Source organism: Cololabis saira, chromosome 16, assembly GCF_033807715.1.
Source record: "Cololabis saira isolate AMF1-May2022 chromosome 16, fColSai1.1, whole genome shotgun sequence".
NCBI classification, from domain to species: Eukaryota; Metazoa; Chordata; class Actinopteri; order Beloniformes; family Belonidae; genus Cololabis; species Cololabis saira.
The window spans coordinates 20,303,137-20,328,595 of NC_084602.1; the positions used below are offsets into that span (position 1 = coordinate 20,303,137).

The 25,459-nt window shown below is 39.9% G+C and overlaps 1 protein-coding gene and 1 pseudogene across 1 annotated transcript; one reads left to right on the forward strand and one right to left on the reverse strand.

The window, feature by feature from the left end:
* Positions 1-5,535: 5,535 nt before the first annotated feature.
* On the reverse strand, positions 5,536-7,939 carry cga (glycoprotein hormones, alpha polypeptide). Its single transcript, XM_061743031.1, has 4 exons — positions 7,848-7,939; positions 7,653-7,764; positions 7,289-7,476; positions 5,536-5,898 (listed from the first exon to the last, which is right to left on the reverse strand). Exons 1-4 carry the CDS (start codon positions 7,920-7,922, stop codon positions 5,824-5,826), a joined length of 450 nt encoding a protein of 149 aa, XP_061599015.1. The 5' UTR covers positions 7,923-7,939; the 3' UTR covers positions 5,536-5,823.
* Positions 7,940-16,917: 8,978 nt separating this feature from the next.
* LOC133462949 (heterogeneous nuclear ribonucleoprotein Q-like) lies at positions 16,918-25,459 on the forward strand (annotated as a pseudogene).

Below are 25,459 nucleotides of genomic sequence, written 5' to 3' on the forward strand. Positions count from 1 at the left end.
ACTTCCAACCGCGCAGGCAGGCTGTGTGTGTTCACCAGTTGACCTGCAGATGTGCTGTGTGATGTACGAGGTGCTTCAGGGAGGCTGGGGCTTCATCCAGTAGGGCCAAACTCCAAGTTGACTCAAAAAGAGTTCTTGAAAAGAAGTTTCTTCATGAAAAAATACATTGGAAATCTATACACTTTCCAGAAGCATGGAAGTGCCGAATAAAGCAAACATATTTAAATACAATGAATAAAACAAATTCTGGACCACAAGTCCCTCCACATTCTTTGCTGGTTATTAGTTTTTCCATAGTTAAGCTACTGTGCAGAGGTTTGTAGCAATATAATTAAGTATACTTAATCACCACTAGTTACACTGCAGGAAAGGCAATACGGATCATTCCCAATACCGGTTTTACAGATCATACAAATGTACTATTTTTTTTTTTTTTGTAAGATCAAATAAAAAAACTAAGTCTCGCTGATGTTTAAAGTCAAAGAATCAAAATGGGGTTTAAGATTACTTTTAACAGTGAAAGGGCCTCTGTAATGTGCAAGGGTATGCTATTCCACATTTAGGAAGCAGTAATAGCGAAGGGCCTGGCTGCTCTGAGCTATACCTCCTAGACCTCGATACCTGGGGGAGCAGCGGGTCAGGTCTATGTTCTTGTAATGACTCCAAAAACCAAGGAGGTGTATAACCTTTTACAACTGAGTTCAAATAAGCAGGTGCGGCGCCCAAACTCAGTTTCTGTGTAGCGTCAGTGAATTCTGTTTGATCGGAGCAGACAGCAGTAACTGGTGAACACTCAAAAAGTATTCACTCTGTTCACAAGGTTTTTACCCCCCCCAGTGAAATAGACAGCAGGCCACTTTATTAGATACACTTCCCAAGTACTGGGTTGGAGCACTTTTTCCTTTAGAACTGCTTTAATTCTTCATGACATAACAAGGTGATGGAAACATTCCTCAAGAGATTTTGGTTCCTGTCCAATCAGACGGACCTCTCTGGCCCTGCCTCCTGTTCCCTGCTCCCTCTTCTCCTCTCTGGTGGCGGTTGCTGTTTTGTCCGTCAGCAGTACCCAGGTGGTAGGTAAGGTAATTGCCATTAGGGGAGTGACTCTGGGATGCCAGAGAGCACTGTTTAGCCTTCTGGAAATGTGGTGGAACGAACTAGATGTAATTGTTGAATGGAGGTCCTCACCCCAAAGAAATATATCAGTGCTAATAGGCTTAAGTTGTGCTGAGGCCCTTTGAAGCACAAGTTTCTCGTGTTTATGTTAGCTCACATGGCATTGCTGCAGATTTGTTGACTGCACGACCATGATGTTGACTCTCCTGTTCCACCGCATCACAAACGTGCTCTATTGGACTGAGATCTGGTGACTGTGGAGGCCATTGGAACACACCGAACTCACTGTCATGTTCAAGAAACCACACATATTTATATTATTTACCATAAATTATGGGGAAAAAAAAGATATATGAATAAATAAGTACTACTACAACTACTTTTTCTGTGCATTAAGGGTTAGGTTAGGTTTCTGAAGTGACTACCATTCTGGCATAACCCTGTAACTCAGTTTCCTGCAGCCTGAGGCTGAAAAAGTGGTGTTTCACTGAGGTGTTCAGAATTGCAGGGCTCTGTGACATCACAGATCCTGAGCAAGGTTTTCTGGTCTCACCATCTTTACTGCCACAGAACATCACATGTTCTTTGAATGTGGGTTGTACAAAGATAATAATACTGTCATTTAGCAGACGCTTTTATCCAAAATGACTTACATCTGAGAGAACAAACACACAGGGAGCAATTAGGGTTAGGGGCCCAAGGTGGTTCATCTTGGTTGCTTGAACCTGGGACCTCCATACCCAAGCCCACCACTGTAGCCACTAGACTACCACCCCCCCGTGTTGTAACATCGATTTCAAAAGATACACCCCCCATGGACAAAAGGGGTGGAGTAAAGCTGAGTTGCTGAAGTTGCTATGAAAGGAGTTGGAGTTGTGACACTGGCTCCATTCACACAGCCGGTTCACTCTGCTTCTGTACTCCACCCTGCTGCTCCGTGTGAATGGCACAGGAGGTGGAACGGAGTAATGTTTAATGCCATAGTTGTATCGCCTCAGGAGGTAATGTCAGAACTGAGATGGCAGAAAAATGATTGGCGTGTGTGAACTTGAGCAGCAGGAAGGATATTTCAAACTCTATCACTGGACTTGCAGCACTAGCTACTCAGGCAACCGCTGTGCTTAGAAACCTGCAAGCTCCATCAGCTACAGGGGAAACTGCACCTGCACTGCTACACACAGCGGTGCTGGTCTCACAGGAACAGCCAGGTAGAAGCTTTATCTTTACGGTTGTTTTGCGCCATGTTTATTTCAGCTGAATAAAGCAGCCAGTGATCAGAAGATAAAATGGGGACTTGTTGCTGACCGTTGACTACAAAGTGAAGGAACAGCACCATCTTCAGATTGTGGGAATGGTAATGCTTTGTGAAAGCACTCACTTTGGAAAATAAGGGGAGAGAAAATGGCACGTTCCTGCATCACCGTGAATGAATGACTGGAGGATGGAGGCAGAATGAAGAGGAAACACAAGTACTTTTGTTTAGTTGGAAGGTGTCTACTGTAATTCTGAGGTGTATTGATCAAAGCACGCCCCCTTGTTTATTTAATCTTTCTATCATCCATCCATCCATCCATCCATCCATCCATCCATCCATCCGTCCGTCCGTCCATCCGTCCATCCATCCATCCATCCATCCATCCATCCATCCATCCATCCATCCATCCATCCATCCATCCATCCATCCATCCATCCATCATCTTTACCTGCTCTATGGTTGAAAGCCATTTGACAATTCAGTTTTGAAACTGTGTGTTTAAGTTGAGCAATTTTATGTTTGTTTTGCTATTCCTGAACAGATATGTCTCGTCGGAAGGAAATTGACCCAACATGTCTGCAAAACAATTGGCATCATAAATCAGTCATCAGCTGTTCTGATTTTTAAAAACTGGTATCAGAAAGTAGAAAAAAGCCATATCAGTTAACCTCTAGACACAGCACCATCATATAAATTATATAAATTAACATGATAATAACATAAACTACCTTATGTCAATGAACCGATGTTCAGGGGTCATCAAGGGTCATCAGCGTCTGTGTGCACCAGCTTTGTGAGTCTCCTCTGCGTCATTTTTGTTCTCCTCAAGCTGGAAAGTGGGTAGGAGGCCGCTGCAAGCTTTTGTCTGTGGATGTAGCTTAGACAGAATAGATGCGACTTCCCTCCCTGTGCTGTATGGAGATTTGCCAACAACGCCTCCCCGCGTCTTTAACTCCGGGCCAAGGTGATCGGTGTCCAGCTCCTGGAGGAATTGGAGTGGGTCCATATCAACTCTTCTTTCTTGGGCAACCATTAAGAGCTCTCTCCTTGTTAACTGCTACTGTCAAAGCCTCTTGAAACAGCCGTGATAAACTCACTTCTACAGTTCACTTTTGCTGCGTTGTGCGCCTGCTTCTGCCTCCGTGGTTTGCTGAAAGCGGGGCAGGAGTCTGCTCACTCTCCGGTACGGTCTCTGGAATCCTCAGGTCCATATTGAAGCATTTGCATTTGCACCTTATGATCCATCTGGTCCACATTTTCTGCTCTATCTCAAAGTGCCACTATGTATTTGTTGAGCGCATTTGCTCGTTCGAGTGCACCAGGAGCCTCCGGGCCACTGCTCTGCGGTTCATAGAGCTCCTTTCCACAGAGCTGTGAGAAAAGGAACAAAAAAACTTTTGGGCAATTTTTTGGCCAATGTGTTCTACCGTTTTGGGTCTGGTTGTAAAGCCCCTGTAGTCTTTGTTCTGCTGCCTCCTATGGTGACCGTGTCATCTTTTAACATAGGCAGTGTAGCCAGAGGAGTGTCATAAGATGAACAGATGTGTTTTATGGCCGCCACCTCATCAGGCACAGCCTTAAGAGGTCAACAGCAACATCACTGCAACTGCAAATGAGTCAAGCAGCTGTTTGTGTTTTGGCAACTCTCCACCCACTGAAACGCCACCACGCAGAAAATGTAAATTGTCACCCTCAAGGCTCACTTCACAAGCAGCTATTTGAAGAACCGAGATCAGTGCAAGGTTGTCGCAGTGCACGTAAATCATCTGTGACGTTCTTTCAGGCGGGCCTGGACTCCCGACAAACCCCTCGGTTTTGGGCTCATCAAAGCAATTTGCCACAAGGTGTTCGATGTGAATGTTTTGCCTGGAAAACATATCCCTGAATAAAGCGTGAGTACAATGTTGTTGAGGGCATTATAAAATGACCCAAAATAAACAGTGAGAAATGAATTTATAGAAAAAAAGTCCATAAAGTTTCTCCTCAGGTGAACAGGCAACAATGTCTCCGGAGAACACGAGCGCACTTTTGGATAATCTCATTTTGTATCATGTTTAATATCCAATTCTGCCCTCTCATAACCTACTCTTGGAGGTCATATGTGCTCCAGCATCATGTCATAAAGTAAATAAACATAGTTCCAGGGTATAATGTCTGTTTGGAGGCAGCATTTGACAAGAGAGCATCAACTGACACATTTTACAAAGCAGCAAGTCTCTCGTGGAGTCTTAGAGTAGTTTGGAGCTGTCTTATTTGTTGAATTTTACCAGGGGGTACGCTGGCTTTAAGCTTATTTCCAAATATATCTAATAGAAGTTGGTTACATCCTTGAAAAATGTCTGCACTAATGAGCTGTTTTGCTTTTAAACAAGGAGAATTAGCATTCAGTCGTGGCAGCATGTGGTAGCAACTTCGTCCTATTAAACCGGGCTGGTGTGAATACACGATTAAAATTTACAGTGATGAGCCGTCGACCCTGAAAACAACAGTTGGAAGGTTGAAAAGGCTCTGCAGTAATTCCAGTGGGCTCCTGAAGACTGTCACAAATCATGATCTCAGCGTCTGTGAAGCAGTTTTGCCGGTCAGCTTCAAAGTGCTGTCTTCTCCCGCTGGCGCTCTGTTGTGATCTTATTAGAAGCTGCTGGGGTGTTAACCATGATGCAAATTGTTTATACTTGTTGACAACTGTCCAAGGTTTACTCTTATTCCTTCTCTTTCTCAGTCACGCTCTCCTTTTCTATTTAGTTAATATTTTCTTGAGTCTCCCGGCCACTTCGGTCGTGGTGTCCTTTGTCAGCTAGCTATTGATGTGTGACAGTGATGTAAATCAAAAAAATAATACATGTAGTTTGGGAGTGCAAGGTTACTGTAGCTGCTTTATTCTGGTTGTACAGACAGGATGCAGCCGGAGCTTGACAAGTGGCTGCTGAGTTCAATTCAATTCAATTCAATTCAGTTTTATTTATATACGTCAATTACAACATCAGTTGTCTCAAGGTGTTTCCAGAAACCCAGAACATGACCCCAAAGCCAATATTACATAATCTTATTGTGACTTCTGCTCTGGATTACGGATAAATCTGACTTCAAAATTGCGTCAACCGCAGTTGTTGTTTTTTTTTTTTTTTGTTTAGATGTCGTCCTTTTTCTTTCCCATCCATTTTTTGTGTCCAGCATAAGTCACGATGAATAAACTAGCTGCAACCTCAGCTTAAAAACAATGCATTTATAATTATATACAACACAATGTTGGTGCACAGTATAATTTATTTTGAATCCACAATTAATGAAAAAAGCCAGTTACAGAAAACAGGGACAGAATGACTAAATGAAAATACTATCTGAAAATACCAAGATCATACACTTTAAAACAAAGAAGAGCTTGTACAATTTAAAAGAGAAACTTTTGTTGGCGAGCTGAGTGCTGCAGAGTGGTCACACGTCCCCATCAGTCATATCTTATGGTAATAACAGGTGCTGCAGTGGCACTCTGTATGGTTTCTCAGTGGGAAGCCTTCTACGATTACCTAAAAAAAAGAGGGTGGGGTGGGGGGGACAATGGAGAAAAAACACAGAATATTAGCAGCGTGGATGACAAATCTATCGATTTGCTCTGAAACAAGAAATGAAACTAAACACAGTCCAAAATAAAATCGACTTTAAGGAGGGGTAAGCGATTCTAAACGACTGGGGAGGCTCATGATGTGGCGTGTTTTTCAGAGAAGCACCAGAGGGAGGACAAAGAGTTAACGCGCCACGCTTTGTTGATGTTTTGGATCAATTATTAACAGATGTGATGTCATCCAGAAATCCCTTCCATCAATGTAAATGTAAAAAATAAACTTCAGTCGATGATGAATCATTTGAATCATTAATACTGAAATGTTAACGCAGCCTTATTTAGGAAAGAAGATGCAAAAGCTTAAAAAAAGGAAAGGAAAAAAGTTATCATGAATAAATCACCCCTACCTGCTACTTGTTTCCAGTTGCATTACTATTGTATCTTCTATGTTAGTTTCAGATTTATACAAACAGTAGTTGAAAAAAAGCACTTTTCAAATAAAATATTAGTCTCTAAAATAAATAAAAAAAACAATATTTTTTGTGAAATTACAAATTTGTACCCGTTAAAGATACCTCTTTCAATGCAAACATGACATCGGGGCATCATAAAGTTTTATAAACCTGCATGAAAGCATTTCACATCATATTAACAGAATGATGACCCTGAAACCATCACAAACATTAAATCTACCTTCGTCTCATGTACAGGAGCACAGTTTGAACTGAGCGGTCAACCTCACTCCATTTTCATTGATTCAATAATCATTGATCAAACGTGACGATGAGACTCCTTCCTCTGACTGTTGTAACCAGGTTGAATGCTTACCATAAGATTGTAATATTCAATCTAGTTTTTTGATCAAACATGTTAATATGAACAGCATTGTTATCTTCTTGCATCTTATCCTGCTGTACCTTCTGCATCTTTCTCTGCCTTCTCCTCAACCGGTCTTTGGTTTTTTGTTGTTTTGTTTTTTTTGTACCTGCCTTTCCTCCTCTTTATGTGTCAAAACCATCCCAGTGTAGCCTCTCTTACTCTATCTCCAAAATGTCCAACCCTTGCGGTTTCTTTAATAGTATTTAATCCCATCTATTGTAAACTGTTCTCTCTTCTGCATCCCGTTTGCTCTGCACAGTTGAAACCAGGTATTTAAACTCCTCCACCTTTTTCACCTCCACTTGTTGCATGCTTGCCCTTCTGTACCTAGGTCAACGTCCTTTTCACTATTGATGGCCTTAAACGATCATCCAGTCAGACACAAAGATTAAATTCAACATCAACAGTAACTATAATGCCACTCAAATGTAATACACTTCGAAGGGGACCAGACCCCTGACTGTCATCCCTTTTACCTCATGGCTGTGCTTGGCAACACAGCATGTTGCCTCTGATGTGATGTTTTTCGGAACCGTCATCGTCTTCATGGCCCTGAGAGGTGTTGGGTACGCTCTGGAGAAGCAGCAGCCCATACACTGGTAAACTGGCCCTTTTTCCCTTGAAAAAAGGTGGATGGTCTTTGGTCTGCATTCATCACAGCCCACTGGAAAAAGTTCAGAAAAGAGCATGACATGGAGCTACTGTAGCTGCACGCTTTCGATATTTGTTCTTCCTTCTTTCGCCGGTCATATATTTATAATCCAAGCACAACTGTCTGAATAGTGAATGCAGTAACTCATCACGCAAGCATTTGTGCAATTATCAAGCGAATCATCATACCGTTTGAAGAGCCAATGTTGGGATAAGAGTCGGATATGGAAAGTAGAAAAGACAACAGGAGGAGGGACACTCCAGCTGATTTTACTAAGCCCATCGTGGTAGTAGCAGATGTCTAGTAATGTGGAGACAAAAGAAAAAGGTTAGTCCAAGATCAGTTTGTTTGATTAAAGTCAATCATTGAAAAAACCGTATCACCATGTTGAGAGTGAGTTTCCCCTTCATTGTACTGTGCAGGACTCCTTTATATTGAGAACCTCTGCGACAGCTCATCTAATTTTATACCAGCGTTTTAGGTAACTTCCTGGATTAAGATGCAACCAACCGACCTTATCAAAGATCTCAGTGAGTCAGTGAGGTTGCTCTGCTCCTTCCTCACTAATCTCCTGAAAGCACTAAATGACGAGAACAAATTATCCGAACCCATAACACACGTCCACCATCCTGACTGGGGATGTACATTTAATCCCTGGATTTCCGTTACTTGGTAACTGAGGATCGTTATCGTTCCTTGGGTCAGCGGTGGATATTAATTAGGGAGTTGTCTTCAGCATTTTGGTTCCCTGCAGATAAAGCATTTGCATTTAGTTTTTTATAAATATAATTGTGTTTTTGACAGTATAAGAAGATGATGGCAATGCGCTACATCTAAAGCAAGTTTATTTGTCTTAAAATTGCAAGCTGTTGACATTTGAGCATCCGCTCGTTTCTTCGGGGTTTCAGTGAAAGATGAGGACCTTCCTGACAAAACTGTGAACATTCAGATGGTTTCTTTTAAATTGATGATATCAGTATTTTCCCAAACGTTACTTAAAAGTGGTGTCAGAGTTCAAACATTGTCACTACTGACAAAATGAAATAATATTCAGGTAAAAGTTTATCTCATCCTAAAAAGTGTGGAAGTATCAACTGTGCTGCCTCTCTTGATCCTCTCTTGACTCTCCAGCTGAGACTGTTGGTAAGTGAAGCCTTACTTATCTTATAATGATACTTATAATGATACTTCTGGGGCAGCAGTGGCTCAGGTGGTAGAGCGGCTCGTCCAATGATCCAATGATCGGCGGGTGATTATGTTTTCTTAGCTCATAATTTACAGCTCAGATTTCAATGTCGCAGAAAAGCCAAGTTCTAAATAGCTGAAGAGGTGACAGACAGCAATGCAGCCATCACTCAAACAGATACGTTTGTTAACTTATTTATTGTAACCCCAGAGTCTATAGGGGTAACCCTATAAGTGCAGACATTGAAGGATAATATGACAGTTTATTAGAGGCCGGAGCTTAAACTGAATAGATCTTGTTTCTAATTATACATGGGTTGGTTTTCACACCAGGTTTAATGATTACTGAGCCTTGATGATCTCTGTTGACCTCCATTTCTCAAATGTCAACATTTTCAGTTAACTTGACTTCAGATCGTCATATCTGGCTCTGTTTCGGGGTTAGACAGAGTCAGCTCCTGCCAACATGACAGTTCTCACAGAAACCTATAAACAAGAGTTTGTCCATTTCTCTTTATACTGTCCAGGACCGTCTCCCGGACGGTGCAGGTGTTGGGGATTTACTCATTAGAATCATATTTGACATTAAATGGCGTCAGTATCCATTTATCCATCTATACCTGCATATCTTCCATCCGACACTGTACACTCTGGATAGGTGTTCACTTCAACACAAAGATCCTTGCATGATGCACCAGGATACCTGTGGCATATGCTGCACTTGGTTAAGGTCCGACTGGCATAAGCTTTCCCATTATATGCATTCGCTGAACAGACTTAAAAACAGAAAAAAACTGCAACATTTTTGTGTGCAAAATATAAAATATTGAGATGTACAATATTAGAATAAGAGATTAGAGTTTAAACACACTGATGCAGTTTTTCTTTTTGTAAAATGCAAACCTGCTTCCTTATTTGTTATTTGAAATGTATTTCAGGCATACTGGGGACTCGTTTAAAGAAAGGGTTTCATTTTATTTATTTCAGTTTTTTTTTCTTTGTTCTTTTCCTAGTTTGAGCCGACAACAATTTCATACCCATGAATGGCTGAATGGAAGAAGCGATGAATTAATGAAGAGATACTGGATACTGGCCAAGGAGTTTCCATGCATCTACCTTCAGCTTTCAAAATGTCAAGGATGAATATGAATGTATTCTGGATTTAATTTGGTGAGATCACCTAAGTGCCCATGTCCTTTGTCCTTGGTTGTGCTGGTGACAAATCCTTGGCCTTAGACTTGTAAGTTCAGAGTGGAAGATATGGTGGTGAATCACAGTTTGTTATCAATGATTACAAACTGCTTACAAGTTTGTGTCTAAATGACTATTTGGTGAATGAGTTTGTACATCTGATTGGGATAAAACCGACTCGAAGATATTTGAGAGACCTCTAAGATAATAAAAAGTAAAGGGAAAGGGAGGAGTGTTGTAGCTTTAAAGTTCATTGTATGTTAATTAACAAAAGACTGGATTGCATAAAGTATGAGTGCAGCTGTAGATTTGTGGACAAGCAAGACAAACAAAACAGGATTTTTATCCAAGATGAGAATTTACTAAAAGCGAACTATAAGAGAAAGGATAAAAATAAGAATTATAATAAAAATTCCTTTATTAGTTTAGCTTAGCTTTTACAGAGATTCAGTAGTAAATGTAATAGAATCTTGAAAAATGTAAAAAGAAATAAATTGGGGGAAAAAGCAAAACTGAATAAATGATGTAGGCAAGATCTACATCTCTTACACAGAAAAAGAAAAGTAGCTTCAAACATGAATACGTTATACAACGCAGACAAGTGTGTGTGTGTGTGTGTGTGTGTGTGTGTGTGTGTGTGTGTGTGTGTGTGTGTGTGTGTGTGTGTGTGTGTGTGTGTGTGTGTGTGTGTGTGTGTGTGTGTGTGTGTGTGTGCGGTCTGCTGTGAGCAGTGCTGATTGAACAATCTGATGGCAGCAGGAAGGAAAGACCAGTAATATCTCTCTTTGACACACTAAGGCTGAAAGAAGGAGATGCTCAGTGAGTGTCATGAGAACATCCTGCGTGGTGTGAGAGTCAGCGTCCGTCACAGATGCTACCCCTCCCCCACCACCTGCGCTGAGTCAACAGGGCTCCCCGGTGCAGAGAGGATCTTCCTCAACAGTTTGCCCAGTCTCTTCCTGTGTCCGGCTGAGATGCTGCTTCCCCAGAGACTCACCCCCACAGAGTCACAAAGGAACCTCAGAAGTTACTCCTGCACTCCAAAAGAGCTCCGTCTCTTTAGCAGGTGGAGTCTGCTCCGGCCCTTTTAATAAGTGCAGCAGTACTGTGAGAGCAGTCCAGCTCATTGTTGACATAAACACCCAGGTACTTGTGAGAGTCCTCTATCTCAGTGTCCCTTTCCTGCATGCTCAGCAGTGTTAATGGGGAGCACACTGAAATGTGTGTGTTTGTGTCATCATTTTCATATTTACTGCATGGAGGACCCTGTTGCAGTGGGCTGGCATCAGAGAGCCACACTACCACCTGGTGATGATGACATTTATGATTTACACACACCACGGGAGCCTTGCACACTAATGCATGAGTGTTGCGTAGCAGTCCTGTAACTTTTCAAGCATGTCAACAAAACCTCTAACCACTCCTGCCCTTAGATGGCTCTGACTTTCCCAATCGGTACTGATGCATTTATTTATGTTCTTGCTTTCATTTGCTTTGTTCTTTTGACAATTGTTCTGATTGCTTTACACTTTCAACAAACAGGAAACTGCTTATTGCTGATACTTTATTTTTAGGCTATCTGTTTTCAGTCGATGACTGCTTTAGTTTAGACTTACTTATTATGATTTAGAAAAGATCAAAACCGGACATTTGTTGTAATGTTTCCATTTTATGTCAACCTAGTTCCACAACCACAGAGTTTGAGTAATAAGGTTAGATTTCTGTGTAACATTGATCAGAATAGCTTATCGTAGAGAGTCCCTGCAGGCCATTTCTATGCTGATGATAACATGAAAATAGTCACTGCAGGATCATTACATTTACTTTGTCCATTTGCGACAATTTACCATATCACCGTCACCATGTTTTCTTTCTGATTTGTGAAAGTTCTTACCTGTGGGGGATTTTTTTACGCAAAAAATGTGCTTTATAGAAAGTTATGAGTATTGTTTACAACTAGAAGAGAAAACTGTTTCCAGATTTCATAAGGAATCAGAGCCGAACCCCTCGAAACTGATCATTTCTGTTACTTCTGCCGACAGGTTCTGAAAATGCACAAAGCTAATCAATAACCGTATATAAAACATGACATTTTTATTTTGACATACAATGATACGGTGACAGATTCACAGATAGTGGAAAAGCTGCGGTAACCTGCAGCAGTGCTGCATTTCTGATCTGTCGACAGTGCTCTTTTTGAAGTTTGAGACAGTAAAGCAGTTGCATTTAGGCCTGAAAACCTACAAATACTTACTTGGTTCCTCACTGAACCTCAGCATTGATAAGGGGATCAATAAACAATCGGGCTGGTAGGCAGAACATTGATAATTACGCTGGTATCAATACAATCTAATCAGTTCCTGTCCCTAATTTACCTAATTTACAGACCTGGTAAATCAACTCTGGTTTTAATAAAAAATGCATTTGATGAAAATCACAGTGAATAATGTGTTTAAATAGTTCCTTATTTTAAAAGTATTTTCTAAATGATAATTAAGTACCTACACCGAATATTACAGCTTTCAATACTTAATTACTGTTAAAGGATCTCACTACTACTGTCATTTAGCAGACGCTTTTATCCAAAGCGACTTACATCTGAGACACACACCATAGAGCAATTAAGGATAGGGCTTTGCTCTTTTGCTGTTGATTGTTTGTCCTCTTATGTACAGCACTTTGTTTCAGGTGTGGTTGTTTTAAAGCGCTTTATAAATAAAGTTGAGTTGAGTTGCTCAGGGGCCCAAGGTGGTTAATCTTGGTTGCCATTCTGGGGCTCGAACCTGGGATCCAGACCCAAGCCCACCTCTGTAGCCACTAGACTACCACCACTCACTACTGATGTTTAAATGCAAAAGAAAAGGTGCAGAATCTTCAATCATCCTTCTTTCAAAAATGTCAGGATGCACAAGTCTCCCTCTGTTTCCAAGTATGGGATTTTTGAACAAAGGTATCTATTTGTGTTATTGCCGCTTCAATGCAACCGAACAGGAGAACACAACCGAAGGATCCATCATACACGTAGTCATGCACACACATCTCTTAAAGAGGAGAATGGGCCAGTTTATGAGGAATGGAGAACAGGAGGGCGAGGTTTCGTTTAGCCAGATCAAAGATGACACAGAAACTGTCTCTCCACATGGTGGCATGAGAGGTCCGTAGTGGTTATTACCATTATCCCCATCAAGAGAGGCTATTTCAGGTTCTTAAGCTCACACAAGTATGTAACTTAATGCATCTGAGATGGAAATATTCAAAAACAAGAAATAAAAATCAATTTTTGGAGAACTACAATTCATCTGGGTTAAAAAGTTTAGTTGTTATCTTTAAATACCAAAATGTGCCAAAATCAACCAATTTAGGATATTATCATTCTATAAAATGTATTTTTACACCAGAAAGCGTTCAATCTTTAACAGAAGGTTTTGAGCATGTGTTTGAAGGGGAAACACAACAAGCAACAACCAGAGTCATCAAAGACAAGATTTAAGACATCCAGAATGGTGCGCGATGGAGCAGAAACTCAGCTGGAAGACTCGAAGCAGTTTTGAAGGAAATAAAACTTCTAGATCTAAGGTGCTAAGAGCAATTCTTCAGCAATTTTAGTTTCTTGAATGATGGCTTTTGAATTCTGCTGTATAAGTCATGGCATGAAGTCTGCTCCGCCCCTTTGTAGTTGGTTTGGTTCATTTTCTACTGGTGGAAGTGGCTCAGAATGGGAAAGGTACAAAAATCTCTCTTTTTCTTTTTTTCCTGAAGGTATTCTTTGGTGACATCACTCAACTTCTACAAAATAAGATGGTCAACTCCTGAATGAATTTCCCCCTTGATGATGGCAAACGGCTCAAGCCCTGAGCCAACGCAGCCCTGAGCACGCCGATCCATGATGCTGTCTCCATCATACTTAACTTTACCATTTGGTGAAATCACCTACTATTGGCTGGAAGTGAAGTGCCATAGGATGATGTTTTGAAGTTTGCAAACTGTGCTCCTTGGTGCTGAGTTTACTTCCAAAACTATTCAACTTTGGCCGAATCGGTCCAAAAAACATGTTCCCCGCAGTACAGTGGACTGCCAATGTACTACTGGGGGACGTCTTCTGTTCCTCTCCGAGGATTCTGCTTTCTGTCATCGTAGCCATCTTGGGTGCGCAGGAGAAGCCACAAAAACAAACTGTCTCTATTTTTTTCCCACACTTTCTCTAACTGTGGACAGATGGATGCTTTAACTTTTTTGAATGGCCTCTGTTTCCCTTTTGTGTGATGTCCAGGATCAATTACTCTCAACAGTGTCCTCAGAGCTCTCAATTTTGTGAGGTTTACATGCTTTTTCCTCCAGTACTGATAATATTTAATTGTTTTTTTCAGGAAAGAAAATACTAACACTTTGCCGGTTATCAGCTCAGGCACATTGTGCTTGTCCCTTATTACGACTTAGAAGAAAATCAGATCACATTTTGTGGAAAATGACTGCAGAAGAGTGATCAAATAAAAAGTGTATTCACATATTTTCTTTTGTCACACTGTATTTATGTTTTTCTATTTCATTATATAAGTTACATTTTATTATGTTATTATCAAATCTGGCAACAGTCCATAAGGTGACCCACAGTGTGGGAGTTGGCTCACTCCTAATGTATTTTCAACCTTCCCCATCAATTTTGTTCAGTATTTATGATGATCCAGATTTCACATCCCATTGAACTGTAACCGGATATTCAAATAAATAATAGTAATTATCGCTGATGCCAAAGCATGCTTTCTGTCCCCAGCCCTTCAAAAAAAAAAAAGTTGTAGCGTGTTTTATGCTCACGTTATCTTATCTCGTCAAGAATCCATTATGACAAACAAGTTCTTCCTGTTATAACATAGAAAAGTTGTATTTAATGCTTGTTTGTTTACATGCAGTTCTGTAAAACCAAAACCAGCACCGACTCCTTTGAATTCACTTAATATTTATTGTATCAAACAACCAATGGTGGTATTTTCACTTCGAATATCTTTGGTGCAACTACGCACACTGTAGGAGATGACCGCATCAGCATGCGACAAATCACATAGTGTGGAGGAAAATGGTAAAATGGTGGCACAGAAACTGGCCTGATAGGTTCCACATACAGTTTAAATACACATACTTGTATCTGATAACACTTTGAAAAAGATACATCTTCGAGAACATGTTATTAGTGAACTAGAATTGTTTTTATTATTCTTTTTTTTAGGTCTTGTTGGTAGACATAAAGGGATGATGACATAATTGGCCCCTGGGAACAGACATGTGAAAGCCCCCTCACTCAACCCACTGAGATTGGAGACATGGGCTGAAACAAGGACAAAACAAAGGCAAACCATTAAAATATGATTTCTGGTTGTGTCTGCATTTAAATCTCTAGAAGAGATTTTGTAGAGCTGTTTTGTGTTTCCATCTATCCATCCATTGAGCCTTTTTTTCATACTGTGTTTCATTTAGATCGTTGTTTTTGTTGCTGATGAATTAGTTAAAACACATTTTAGTTGCTTCAAGTTTCCCTTGGGTCATTTTGTGTCTATTTGTAGTCAGAAAATGTCTTAATGTCTTAGTTTAATTACCCCATTAAGTTATTCTTATTAATGTTATTGTTATTACTACTGGTAATATTAGTATTATTATGAGAATTACTAATTATAATATCTACTAGTAGTAATAGCTAGTAACACTATTACTTGTCACTATTGTACTCTATTAATATAATAGATATTAATTGTACTCTATTAATATCATATATGAATATAATATTGTACTCTATTAATATAATACTCTATTAATATCATGTATATTATCTATTAATGTTTATTAATAGATAATATATATCTATTAATATACATTATACATATATAATGTATATCTATCTATTATATATATATATATATATATATATATATATATATATATATATATATATATATATATATATATATATATATATATATATATATATATATATATAATATAATATATTTTGTTTCCCTTTTTTCACAGTCTCTATAAAACAAACTATTAAATATATGTAAATCTGTGCCTTAGCTATCGTCCCTTCAATACTATACATCTCTTTGTGATCACATGTCAAAGTTCATTGATATGTATCAATTTGTGGTAATTTTTTGAAAATTTTGAGTCCTTGTATTAATCTTTTATTGTCTCTTTCTGAGATTACGAATGTCATTTCTGGGCTAAAACCAGTTTCTGGTAAATTATTAGTAAATTATTAATGAAACATGACTTCTTTGTTAGAATTCATTTTTGTGTGCGTGTGTTTCTTTTTTTGTTAAACCACTATATTTTTTATATTTAAATATAATTAATGCTCTAAGTCTCACCCAAGTACATAACGTTCGGAATAAGATTTTTATTATTTTTTTTCCAAACAAACAAACCAAAAACCGAACGTGTGGCGCTGTCTGAACTGACTCGGTGATCTCCGGTGATGATGGACGCAGTAACGACCTCCTGTTTTCGGGCTGATTTACGGTTCCACGTTACACCAACGCAGACCCTACGCCAAACGGTACGCGTCGCCGCGTACCACTACGGCGTAGGCTCTGCGTCGATCTAACGCGGGACCACAATTCAGGCGTTCCATTTGTCCTCGGAAGTGGGGATTTCCTAGTTCCTAGTGGATTTTTCAACTGGAACGCCCTTCGAAGTGGGATTTCCCACTGGGAAAGTGGGAGAGTCTTCACCACCCCCGAGTTCACGTTCCAAGATGGCTGCCCCGGTTGTAAACAGTAGAAGAGAGCTCTGTAAAAATTCGTAGCACTTCATTCTAGTTTTGGTCACGCTAAATCAGTCGTATACAAGTATTGTTCGGCATATATATGCTGCTATAGTGTAATTTACATTTTTCATGTGGTATATGCGAACTACAATCTTGTTTTCCTACTTTGTAACTGGAACGCTGATAACTGGTCATTCCTAGTTCCGAGTTCCGACTTCCGAGGTAAATGGAACGCAGCATTACTCCAGCATGCATACAAGGCGAGCCCGTGCAGGGTCGTCCAAGAAACCCCATCGACGAGACAAAACTCGAGGCGTGAACGTGGCAGCCATTTTACATCATCAAGAGTGAATGACTGAAGCCGGACAAGTGCCGGGAGTTTTACACTTTTTCTGTCTTTTAAATATTACGTTCATCCTCCTACATAATCAGACTCATTCACGTTGGTGTGCCAGCGGCAGGTAGGGCGATTGCTTCTAATCTGGTGGCGTGAATGTTGCTTAAATCAAGCGGGGAAGACAGAATCGCTGCGGTGCTTGTTTCAAACAATGTGGGAACTGCTGGACGAGCTCGTCCACACCGGCTTTTTGAAAATGGATTCTTCCTGTGTGGCGGCACGTTGGCCGACCACGCATTTAGCAAAAGCTAAAACCTCCACCCTGCAACTGCAAAACCCGGGTGGATCACAGTAAATCCGAGCGGGAGTTCTCCGTCCCCGGCCGGGCTCTGTTAACAATGGCCGGGCTGGTGTTCGTTAGCGCCGTTAGCTCCGTTAGCTCGTTTGACAGGAGGAGCAGCTCACATGCTCATTGTCGCTTTACATGCGGGAACCGCACAAGCACAATCTAAAGTTATACTGGCAATCACGCCTTTAGCGCTGGGGGAGTAAACCCGCCTCCTGTGTAATAATAATAATATCAGTATCGGTGATTAAAGCCGGGGCTTTTGGGGGAGACTCGTGTTATTGTCCGGGGTTAGCGTGACTGCGCCAGCTAGCTGCTGCTAACTCACCTACACGGTTACAGTCACTCATCCGCCGGGATATCTAGCATTTATAAGCAAGTTCTGGGGCGGGAGTGGTAAATTGAGTCATTTTGTAGCGTTATGTGCTCGGATTGGGGGAGAATAGTTGCAGCAGCGAGCGTGTTTTAAGCGCAGAAACCACGTGGTTGTGAGGGCTGATTAGCAGATCTCAAGATACTGGGATTCACACACTTAAGCCTTTATTAACAAAGAGAAACGCTAGGCCAAAAGGCGTTTTACCCCCTTCAAGATTAAAAAAATACAACATTCCCCTACCGCGGTTGAATTGGTTTGATATTGGATATTCGACATTAACACCCATAAAACTTGTGATACATACCACTGGTTTTGGTCAAACCACTTGTGATGTGTTCATGGTCATCTAGACTATATATCACAAAACAGTAATTATTAAAAAATCATATATATGGGCTGATTTAATGTGGTTTAATGAATTCAACACCCATAAAACTACATAACACCAATTGTTTTAGGGGTGTTGAATTCATTAAACCTCATTAAATCAGCCCATAATATGATTTTTTTTAAATAATTTAGTTTTGTGATATATAATCTAGATGACCATGAACACATCACAAGCAATATGACCAAAATCAGTGGTATGTATCACAAGTTTTATGGGTGCTGAATTCATTAAACCACATTAAATCAGCCCATATATATGATTTTTTTTTTATTAAGATTTTTTAATAATTACTCTTGTGATATATAGTCTAGAATCTAGATGACCATGAACACATCACAAGTGGTTTGACCAAAATCAGTGGTATGTATCACAAGTTTTATGGGTGTTAATGTCCAATATCCAATATCAAACCAATTCAACCACGGTCCTTCCCATTGATCATTTTCTAAAGCTACAGTACTAGTATCCATCCAAATAATTGGGTTTGGAGGAAATCTTTTTTGCATGATAATTCTCGCACTTAACTTACTTTAACAATATGCCCAGCTCTGTGCTCTCTCAATAAACTAAATGCCAAAGGGTGCATACTTGCTCACTGGTCAGTCACCGGAAACCAAAGCTCAGCCTGTGATGAAAATGTATATCAGCTATCTGGCATGTGCTGAAATCAGCAGTAAGGAGGCGAGCTAACATGTAATTTAGGCAACATGGCAGGCAAGGCTACAACTGAGAGGAGCAGCCAGACTGAGAGGACCAGGATTTTTTAGAAAGGGACTTCTGTGCTGTTTGCACCAATTTTCTTTCGCCTCAAGTAAACTGTGCACATCGATAGAATGACAAAACCCATTCAGTTTAATTGACATTAGATTATTTAACTGACAGCTTAGGGCAGTTTGGTATGTGCAGTGTCTGTTTTCATATAGGAACAAGTCTGTTGAGTGCTGATATACACGCTTTGGGGCTTCAATCAAGATGACAGTTGCTAGTGTTAAGATGGTGACAAAACTATTATCTGTTTTGCACATTTGTCAGTCATCCAGGTCATTGTTGGATTTGGCAAAAATAAAGAAAAAGAAGCCCAGTAACCTTACATTCAACAATTTTAAGATTCTTCCTCCCTGATTATAGTTGATCAGACCTTTTTAATTTTATGATTTTATTTTATTTTTTTTCCTAAAGTGATTTTTGCTGACAAGTGAGACTTCATGTTCTCTTGAACATATCCAAAGTCTTGCCCTTGATCTGGAATTAATTTGGCTCATTGCATTTACACAGATTTCTGGAGACATGGCCACAGAACATATTAATGGAAATGGTCCAGAAGAACCAATGGACACCTCTGCTGCAGTTACCCATTCTGAGCACTTCCAGACTTTATTAGAAGCTGGTTTACCACAGAAAGTTGCTGAAAAACTAGATGAAATTTACATAGCAGGTAAGACATTATGAATATACTTGCATATTAAATATGCAGTTATTTTGTGTATTAATTCTTGCATGTTTTGTCATTTTATCACCTTTTTGAATGTGGGAATTGAGATCCTTAAGCAACTTTTTGTGGTTTCCTACCAAAATGGGTACTGCAGTGCTACAAAATATAAAATTACATATTACCATTGTGAAAACAAATGTGAAAAAGTTTAAGAGAATTTGCACTCCCAATATGGTTGCATGATCATTGGTCTCTTGGTGAAGGAATTAACTTTTCCTGGGAGTGTCTTGATGAGCCTATCCAGACTTGCTATTTATTTCTGTGAAGGTTTTCTGAACCCACATCATTGCAAAGTGATGAGTTGGCATGCTGTTTTTGTATAATCTTAATTTCAATTTAAATATGTGTTGATTTGGACCACTTTTGCCAGAAAAGTTCAGCGGATCAATGTAGGACTTGTTAGGATGGTCATGTCCATAATTATACTGGTCTAGTGTTTTCAGCCAGAATAAGTTAAAGCTGGAACGATGACAGCAGCTGTGCATGTGGCTTCTATGGGCAGGTGATGGGGCATTGGCATATCATGTTGCACTGTCACATCTGTTGGGATTATTCATGCTGAAACATGCAGAGTAGAGAGTAAAACAGCCGATCTACTGCATTTAGCTCTGTTAGATTAAGCCAGGTACACCACTCATATCTAATCATTTTTATGAATGTAATTTGCAATATTTGTGATATAAAGTAATCTGTGTAAAGAAAAACAAAGTTTTTTCATAGTTTTTTACTACAACCAATGGGGCGGGGAGTCTAATTTCTTATTAGTAGCTAATTTCTTTCTGTGTTGTCAAACCTCCAGGTTTGGTGTCACACAGTGACTTAGATGACAGAGCGATTGAGGCTCTGAAAGAATTCAACGAGGAAGGTGCTCTCCAAGTCCTTTTGCAATTCAAGGACAGCGACCTCTCACATGTACAGGTATTCATACCATCCTTTGGTATATTCAGATTTATGTTGCTTCAATACAAGTTGAATGTCATGTGTGTATTGTAATGACATTATTTGAAATTGTAACTGCAGAAAAATCTCTTACCCATGAGTTTGAGGCATGGCTGTTTTTAAATCTACTCCTGCATCTCTTTGTATATGATGGGAAGATGGCTTAATGATTGATTTGTACTCAGTAAGTTGTTTTTGTTTCAGAACAAAAGTGCCTTTCTTTGTGGCGTGATGAAGACGTACAGGCAGAGAGAGAAACAAGGGACCAAAGTGTCAGACACCAGTAAAGGACCAGATGAGGCCAAAATCAAAGTGAGAATTCATTAAATTTAAACCTTCAAATAAGTTGCTTGTTTTGTACTGTGTGTACTGTTTTTGAACAGAAAAATGTATTTTATTTATCTCGTGACTTATTTTTGCAAGGCTTTGCTGGAGAGAACTGGCTACACACTTGATGTGACAACAGGACAGAGGAAGTACGGTGGTCCTCCACCAGAGTCTGCTCACTCAGGGGCGCAACCCACCATTGGTACAGAGGTACAAGAATCATGCCTGTTACTCCACACTGTTTAGAAAGCAAAACGTTTGAACAGTCTTGAATTTTTATTCACTAAATGTGGTTTTCTAACTCTAAAGTGCATTGCATAAGGTGTCCAAATGATGAAACTTTATTTTTCTTCTATAGTAACCATGGTTACAGTGATAGCCTACCGCTAAGAGCTGATTGGATACCTTATATGAAGTGTGGTGTATGTTTTAACATTGCATCAGAAAGTTGTTCTAATGCACCATGCTGGACTTTCCTCTCAACCCGGCCAGATATTTGTAGGCAAAATCCCACGAGATCTTTTTGAGGATGAGCTGGTCCCTCTGTTTGAGAAAGCTGGCCCCATCTGGGACTTGCGCTTGATGATGGATCCTCTCAGTGGCCTCAACAGGGGCTATGCCTTTGTCACTTTCTGCACTAAAGAAGCTGCACAGCAGGCCGTCAAAATGGTACGTGTACTCCACTGGAATTAGAGAAGACTAAATAGAACTGTGCATCACACAGTGTGCTAATATTTTTCCGTATAGCATTATATGAAGCTTGTCTGCCATTGGATATCCACCGCTTCCTTCATATAAACTCATTCATGTATGTGGTCTGTACTTCCACAGTGCAACAACAGTGAAATTCGACCGGGTAAACATATTGGCGTATGCATCTCTGTGGCCAATAATAGACTGTTTGTTGGCTCCATCCCCAAGAGTAAAACAAAAGAGCAGATTGTCGAAGAGTTTGCAAAAGTTACAGGTGAGTTTCTGCCACCCTTCGATTTCATTCTCTAATTGGTCAGCGTTTCTCTGTTTTTAATGCTGTTGGAGTTTTCACAGCAAAGATTTCTTTTAACACATTTCCTTGTAATGTCCAGCGGCTGGACAGATATATTTTACATGTTCTTTCATTCATTTATGTATTTATATTAGTCTCATGTTTAGAATTCTTTAACTCAAATGAATCAACCCTTTTTTTATAACGCAAAGTTTTACGACTGTACTAAAAGCTTTTTGTTATTGTGAATGAAAGCTTTGTTGAATGTCAACAGTAAATTGGGATATAACAAAGCTTTCAATGTCAGAAAGAAGAAGAAAAAATAAGTAAATTCTCAAATTCCTGCTGTTAATTCTTCACCCCAAATCTCCTTTTTTCCCTGTTTTCAACAGAGGGTCTAAGTGATGTCATATTGTACCACCAGCCAGATGACAAGAAGAAAAATCGGGGCTTTTGCTTCCTGGAATATGAAGACCACAAGACGGCAGCTCAGGCCCGCCGGCGACTGATGAGTGGCAAAGTGAAGGTGTGGGGAAATGTGGTCACAGTGGAGTGGGCTGATCCCATCGAGGACCCAGATCCAGAAGTCATGGCTAAGGTACGGCACCTGCTCATACAGAAGCATAATAGTTGCACGTTCAGCCATAGTGTAAATTGTTAATATTTCTACAAAAAAAACCCACTGTTTTTATTTTTTTCCCAGGTTAAGGTGCTGTTTGTGAGGAACTTGGCAAGCACTGTCACAGAGGAGATACTTGAAAAGACCTTCAGTCAGTTTGGCAAGCTGGAGAGAGTGAAAAAACTGAAAGACTACGCCTTCATCCACTTTGAGGAGAGAGATGGTGCTGTAAAGGTATGAAGGGAAAACGATATCGGACAGATGTACAAAACATTTATAGTGAAATTGAATTGACGCGAGCAGCTTTTAATGCTAGTTGGATATGATTTCACAGGCTTTAGCTGACCTCAATGGCAAAGACCTTGAAGGAGAACACATTGAAATCGTCTTTGCCAAGCCCCCCGACCAGAAGAGGAAAGAGCGCAAAGCCCAGAGACAAGCTGCCAAAACACAAATGTAAGGCGAATGTAATTTACTCGGTTCTGCTTTGTTTTTTGTTTTTTTCTTTTTAATATATGCATTTTTTAAAATATGATATTGAGAAGCTGTACTGGTATTTCCTCAGGCTTTTTCAAGTATTTTACTTTTATATTAGATCTAATAGATATGGACATTATCGTATACAATGATGCAGTTTTGATGTAAAGACTTTGTGTCCTCTCTCAGGTATGATGAATACTATTATTATGGGCCTCCACACATGCCCCCACCCACAAGAGGAAGAGGAAGAGGTGGGCGCGGAGGCTATTCATACCCTCATGATTATTACGGCTATGAAGACTATTACGATTACTATGGATATGATTACCACAACTACCGGGGTGGCTATGAAGACCCGTACTATGGTTATGAGGACTTCCAAGGAACCGGGAGAGGACGGGGAGCAAGGGGAGGCGTCCGTGGAGGTGCCAGTCAGAACAGGGGCCGGGGTGCTATCACACCGAGGGGCCGAGTGGGCTTTTCCCAGCGAGGAAGCCTTGGAACAATCAGAAGTAAATTCATATCTCTTTTAAGGATTGTATCAACTTTTTAACAAATCCATACAGTTGCTGTGATGTCAAGCAAAATGTAATTTTGCTGCTCCAGATTATAGCCTTACACTGGTGAAAATCTAGCACCATTGCTCAATTTATATCATGTATTTTTTTGTTGTTTATTTTTCGGGTACCAGAAGAAATATGACCACCAAGTGCAGTCTTGTGGTCAGTGCATTTTCTGTCACTTTCAAAAACATGGATTTCATAGTAATGACATGGATGCACATGGCTCTTAAATTGACATTTTAAATAATAATATATAATTAAAGACAATTAAACTTTGCTTTGGGAATCTTTAGCTTGCTTTGAGATTGTGTTTGCATGATTATCGGTAGGGGCTTCCTGAATATTAGACTCACTTGTTGGCTTCATTAGTCTTAGATTATTGCCATCTTTCAAAGCAGCTAACTTCTCTATTTTTGTCATTCCTTCAGCAGGAAAACGGGGCCGTGGACGGTCCTGACCTGTAACGGCGGATACTGACTTGACGTGTGGGACTACACCGTAAGCTGCAATTGATGTTGAAATGATGACAAGCAAGAAAGGTCCAATGATATTCCAGCCTTACAGAAGAAGCATCTTCCCTCCCCCATGTATTTTCTTTTTTCTTTGTTTTGGAATAAATGCCCCATGTCTTTCCTTAAACTGCCACCTTAAGAAAAAAGAAGATTTTTTAAAAGTAAATGCTCCCTGTCTTCCCCCTGAAAACTGCCACCTTAAAAAAAAAGAAAGATGACTGGAGGAGTACACTTAACAAGCCTCTTTGCCCTGTATGTCAGCCTGATTCAAAGGGCTCTATGAATTGCCCTTACAATCTACCCCTTCCCTGTCCCCTAACATGCCATTTTTTAATAATTATTGAAGAAATTGCACTTTTTAAGTTCTTAGGTTTGAAGTGGCTCAAAGGAGCTTGATGCTATTGTATATTTTTGTGCTAATAGCAATTTTTATTGTCGGAATATCCATGTTATTGTTTGATCTGGATGTTTGAAATAGAACATTTGCAGGATTTTAGGGTGTACCCACCTGGCATGGATAAGTCAGGCATTCCAGGAAAGTGGTTCTTTTCAGAACTTGTCTTTAAAGGGTTGGTTGACTACCTCAGTACAGAGGACTAAACTACCCGGCCTGTACTGTACATAGGGAAACTATATTGATGAAAGCAGGGCTTGTTTTCATACAAAATATGCACAAGAGCTGCAGCGCAAAAATGATGTACTTAATGTAATATACTCCTTTTAGCTGCAGCTCTGCAGACTGCAAACAGTCAAGCTGGGCATGCAAAACAATCTCATATGATGAGTCTTGAACAAGCCCTGCTTTCATCGTATTTTGAACTTGCTTCTTCAGAATATGTAGTTACTGGTTGTATAGTTTTTCGGAAAATGTTACGTTTTGTAAAGGCTTACACATCACAGGCATCCAACTGCCTTTGATTTAAAAAAAAAAAAAAATAAACAAAAATAAAGCCCTGCAGTGTCCCTTTTGTGCCACTGTATTATTCCAGTGGGTTTGTTTTTATATTCATGACACATTTTCGATAATTGACATTCTGACAGCCGAGTCAAATCTTCCATCTTTAAATCATGGCAATCTTGAATGATCCCTTCCTGCCTCCTAAGACAGCAGCCGTAAACAATCTTTGAGGTAATCTTAACGGATGACTGCATTGCCATATCTTCCAGTCAGCGAGCATGTGTGCCTAACGTTAGCTGCTATGATTTGGTGAGGGATCGTAGCCCCATAGTGGTAGAAGGGATACTGCAGTGAATGATTTCTCTTTCCAGGTATAGCATACAGGAAACTGCTCTTCAATCTCAGTTTTCTATACAGTTAACTCCCTCAGTAAAAGCATAACAACCACCTTTTGAAAAAAAGAAAAAAAACATGTTAGCAGTTTTAAACTATTGTTGGTGGCCAACAACATTTTTTGCATTCCTGCAAATAAATTGTTTTATACTGTAAAATGGAGGCGAGTGTAACTTATTTTTGTAATAAAGTTTTTGATTTCTA